General features: G+C 55.7%; 2 protein-coding genes; one reads left to right on the top strand and one right to left on the bottom strand.

Moving 5' to 3' along the window:
• Positions 1-1,521: 1,521 nt before the first annotated feature.
• CHC_T00002640001 (hypothetical protein) lies at positions 1,522-1,824 on the bottom strand. The gene has a single exon (XM_005713752.1). The coding sequence runs from the start codon at positions 1,822-1,824 to the stop codon at positions 1,522-1,524; it is 303 nt and encodes a 100-aa protein (XP_005713809.1).
• A 20-nt stretch (positions 1,825-1,844) lies between these two features.
• Positions 1,845-3,596, top strand: CHC_T00008766001 (Glutathione S-transferase). XM_005713751.1 is given in 2 exon segments: positions 1,845-2,513; positions 2,514-3,596. 1 exon segment carries the CDS (start codon positions 1,845-1,847, stop codon positions 2,511-2,513), a length of 669 nt encoding a protein of 222 aa, XP_005713808.1. The 3' UTR covers positions 2,514-3,596.
• Positions 3,597-4,338: the final 742 nt, after the last annotated feature.

The following is a 4,338-nucleotide window of genomic DNA, read 5'->3' as shown; positions in this document are numbered from 1 at the left end:
AGCTCTTCAATGTAGTTTCGTAAATATTCTTTAAATGGACCAAATACGCTGACGTCGAGCGGCTGGGTGCTCCCACTGGTATGCGCGGGGAGGGCATACACGATGATACCATGAGTTTCAAGCAATTTTAGAATTGGGTAGGCCATGTGGCAGCGATACCCGTCAAGAATGAGCAAAACCTTTCTACCGTTATCCGTCAGTCCCTTCATGTCTTCGGCAAAGACAGCAGCCCAGTTGTAGAAATTATGTGAGTCGACACTTTCCACTTCTTGTCTTGTTGTAATCAAGCTGTCACGGGGAAGGCAGTCGGCTACAGTCTCCATAACCCTGATACCGTTTTTGATAACAAACCGAAACTTAAGTGGTGTGCCCCGGATTACGAATAAAGGTCTCCCGACATGACCGTCTGCAAAAACAACTGGCATCACGGTGATGCGCTTGACGTTAGAAAATTTAGGTGCCTGCTGTTGCGCGTAGCTTCCACGAAGGCAGTAGCTCTTAGTTCGAGGCGACCTAGTACAGTCGTTATCAGGAGTGGTTCCAGTTTCGTCGAGGTTAGCTATTCGCGGCGCGTCAATGTTGTGCTCTTGGATAATTGCCTCTAATCGAGCAAAATGTTTGGTAAGATTGTCAGCATTCGTCGCACGCCACTTTGCCTGTTCTTGTAGGGAGGCCCTTCCGAACTTGATTTGGCTTGCATGTCGTTGGGCAAAAGCTTTTAAATATTTTTGCCCAGGTTTACCATCTTTGAATGGTAAACGTCTCTGTCGTTCTAAAGGCATAGAAGTCACGAGATCCTGGATGGCGAGGGCAACATCATTACGTCGAAGATTAAATCCATGGTGAGCATAGCGAGCAATGGGTTCGACTACAGTGTTTTCCTCCGCTGCCGACAAAAATTTGAGCCTTGCTTGAGGTTGGGATTTTTTTGCAGTCGGTATTGGAATGTTGAGAGAGGCAATCTTGCAATTATGTCGGCCTCACGGCGAGTCGCCTGTCTGTTCTCTACAGCCTCAACATCTTTGAGAAATAGACGCTCAGGTTTGGAAGTCTTGCGAGACTTCATGCCTCGACACTACAGTGCACTGAGGAGACAGATCGGTGCGGTTTGAAGTTGAGTTGGGCTGTTCCCAGCATTGGAACACACCTGTTGAAGGATGTATTCCATGAAAACGGAGGGCGGCAGACTTGATTCTGAGATTTGTATTTATATTTAGCTGACAGTTTCATCGCTGAATTGAATGTTGTTGCAACCGAGAGCTATCCGCACTTGAAATGGTACTCTAGTCAATAAAAATTACAAATTTTTGCTTTGTTCAACTTTTGGGAACGTGTTCAACTTTTGGGGTATGGAACTTGTACGGCTAGCACGGATGTCCGTCATGTTCCTCTCTTAGGTAGTCCCTCAGCTACGCTTGACAGTGTTAGGATTGGAAAGAGGAACATTGAAGAAAGGGGTCGACTTCTTCGCAACAAGCGAGAAGGCGCCCCATCGAAAGATCAAGGTAAAAATCTAATAGCTCAGGAATGGCAAAAAAAATCTTGGTCTGATTGGTAAAAACGTTGATTTTTGCATTTCTGGAAAGTGTCCAGAATTAAACCAGTGAGAACGGTACCATCGAATCCAACCTCCCTGACCTGATTCGTCAATTGAACGTCGAAACCCTCCCTCCCACCTTTCGACTCCAACGCAAGTCCAGGATGCAATCGCTCCCACCCCATCGCGACCGCCTCGCGTTTCCGGATAAATAGCTTCAGCAAGCGCACGGCATGTCTGCGCTGTAGCGACCTTTCCGACACCGAAACGCTTCGCCACCACCACATTCGTTTTCCCTCATCCGATCATGGCGCCCCCTTTCCTCCCCACGCTGTACCACGTCCCCTGGTTCTGCTCATCGATCGCCGCGCAGCTTGTAGCCGAGCTGTCCATCCCGCCGACAGCGCTCTCCGTCGTCACGCTGACCATCGTTGAGTTGCGCACGGGGCCCGAGATTCTGGCCGTCTCGCCACGTCGCGTGGTGCCGGCGCTCGCCCTGCCCGACGGGACATGCATTACGGAGGTGGGCGCGATCGTCATGTACATCTTGGAGACGTTCGACAGGGAAGGGACGCTGCATCCCAAGGTGGGGCCGGAACGCGCGAGGTTCTTGCAGGCGCTGTTCTACGTGGTGTCCGAGTGCTACAAGGCGGCGTTCGCCGTCTTTCTCATGTGCTTTAGTGTGACGCCGAAGCTGGTGCGACTGGATCGCGAGGAGAGGGACGCGGAGAGGTGGAAGGAAGTTACGGGCAAGTTTAAGACGGTCGTGATCGACCATATTGTGAGGGAGATCGGGGATGCGGGGAGGAAGTATTACCTGGGGGAAAAGCTGTCGGCCGCTGACTTCATGTTTGGGTACATTTTGATGTGGGTGGATTCTTGCGACGAGGGGCTGCTGGATCACCCCGTCGTCCAAGAGTACTACGGCCGACTTAAGGCGAGGCCCATGCACATTAGCTTGTACCTCGAATCGTAGCTGCGATCTGATGTTGCGCCTAGGTTTGGCTCGTGAGTGTTGCTGATATTGTCTGAGTACGCACGACAGGTCAGGGTGTCGGGCTTAACCGCAATCAGAAGGCACACCCTCGGGAGTCAAATGCCGAGGGGTTCCCATCCTCTTGAGGGAAGGCTTTAAACAAAGGCTGCGATCGCGATTGCACCGTCAAACGCGAACCGTTTTTTTTTATAGAAAAAACGTTCATCTCAATTGAGCCCGAAGCTAGCGGGGCTCCCCACCGCACCCTCCACCGTTATCAAGCAGACGCCCGTGTCAACGTCCGTCCTCCCCCCGCAACCTAAACGACCGCAACTTTCTCAATATGCCTGTATTATTCTCCAGATCGGCGTCCCGCCACAGCCCCCTCGGAATGAGGCGGCGCTTATTCCGCAACGTGCCCGATTGCAAGCAGCCGATGTGATAGCTGGTCCCCCTGCGCGCGTTGGTGTCATCCATGGCCAAGCTGGGGTCGACGGGCTCGATGGCGGTGAGGATGCGCATAGCACTGGGATTGAAGTCGTCGTCTTCATCGGGCGTGCTCATGCGCGTGGCACGGCGCTCCATGCCGCTGCTGTCCGTCTTCCGGCGCGAGGACGGCTCGCTGTGGCCGTACAGAAAGGAACGCGATGTGAGGGCCGGGAAGAGCTTGGTCTTCCCGTGCTTGGTGATGGGGACGAGGGTGGTCTCGAAGCGAGCAAAGTTGCTCAGGACGCGTCGCCAGCGGTCGTCGAGGACGCGCGAATGCTTGTCTGTGGCGGGGATGCCCATCTCTGAGCGCGAGCGCTCGCGATCGAATCGGTCATACTCGTCGTCGTGGTGCAGTGGTAGCGTGTCCTCCTCGGCGGGGGGTTTGGGCTTGTTTTTGACGAGTTTGGCAGAGTGTTGGTTTGCCTTCTTGGCCGAGGCATGCGACTCGAGCAGATGCTCCTGCCTTAGCAAAGCGCGCATCAAGCCCGGGTCGTCAGCGCTCATGGCGCGGCGCTGGGAGAGGTACTTGTGATAAAAGTGGACGTCGGTCCCTTGAGGGAGTTGCTTGCGATCCCTGACCAGGCGATCCTTTTTCGAGTCCTTCTTCTTCCCTAGCGTAGCAGGGGCATTTTTATCCATGGAGCGGGGGTCTGCGAGCTTGTGGTGCAGCGAAGTAAGCAAGTCGTTCTGGCAGGCTCTATAGCGCTTCAGGAAGACAGCGACAGCGGCGCGCTCATCCATAGAAGCCAGCTCCGCGACGTCCAACAAGTGATCGTTGTCAATGGGATCCATATACAAGTGCCTATTCAACAAGAGCGAGCTCATCCTCCTTACGCCCCTCCTCGTGAAATGATAGCCCTTCTTAGCGGGGCTCTCCTCCCGGCCGCCTGGAGCGACGTCGACACGACAGTCGTCCAGGACCTCCATCTCGCGATACTTTTCCCTCTGTAGCAGGTCCTCCAGCTCCTCCTCCGTGGCGCGTCTAAAGGTGGTGGAGCCCCTGACGAGCCTGCGGCGCATGACGATCCTAGTGGGGCGTGCCGCGCGGGCGGGGTCTGGTTCCGGCGGGGCGCGGACATGGCGGGCCCTGCGCGCGGCCTCCCTGGCGGGGTCGCGGCACTCGCCAAGCTCTCCGACGGCGGCGTAGCGGGGGAGCCTCTGCATGGCGGCGGCGCGGGCGGAGGCGGTGGTGGCGTTGTACACGGCGCGGGTGTGCGGCGGGACGGGCGAGGGCGAGGCGGGCGCCGAGAAGGCATTAAAAAGGCCGCGGGCGGATGACTCGGGCGCGACCAGAGGGGCGGCGGCGGCGGCGGTTGGGGGGGCAAAGAGAAGGACG

This window comes from Chondrus crispus, genomic scaffold (genome assembly GCF_000350225.1).
Source record: "Chondrus crispus Stackhouse genomic scaffold, scaffold_148, whole genome shotgun sequence".
NCBI classification, from domain to species: domain Eukaryota; phylum Rhodophyta; class Florideophyceae; order Gigartinales; family Gigartinaceae; genus Chondrus; species Chondrus crispus.
Note: the sequence above shows the minus strand (reverse complement) of the source record. Positions and strands in the feature narration are given on the sequence as shown.

What these genes read in the sequence shown, in the direction of transcription:
- CHC_T00002640001 (XM_005713752.1), bottom strand. Translation starts at nt 1,824, where the DNA reads ATGTGGTGGTGGCGAAGCGTTTCGGTGTCGGAAAGGTCGCTACAGCGC.
- CHC_T00008766001 (XM_005713751.1), top strand. Translation starts at nt 1,845, where the DNA reads ATGGCGCCCCCTTTCCTCCCCACGCTGTACCACGTCCCCTGGTTCTGC.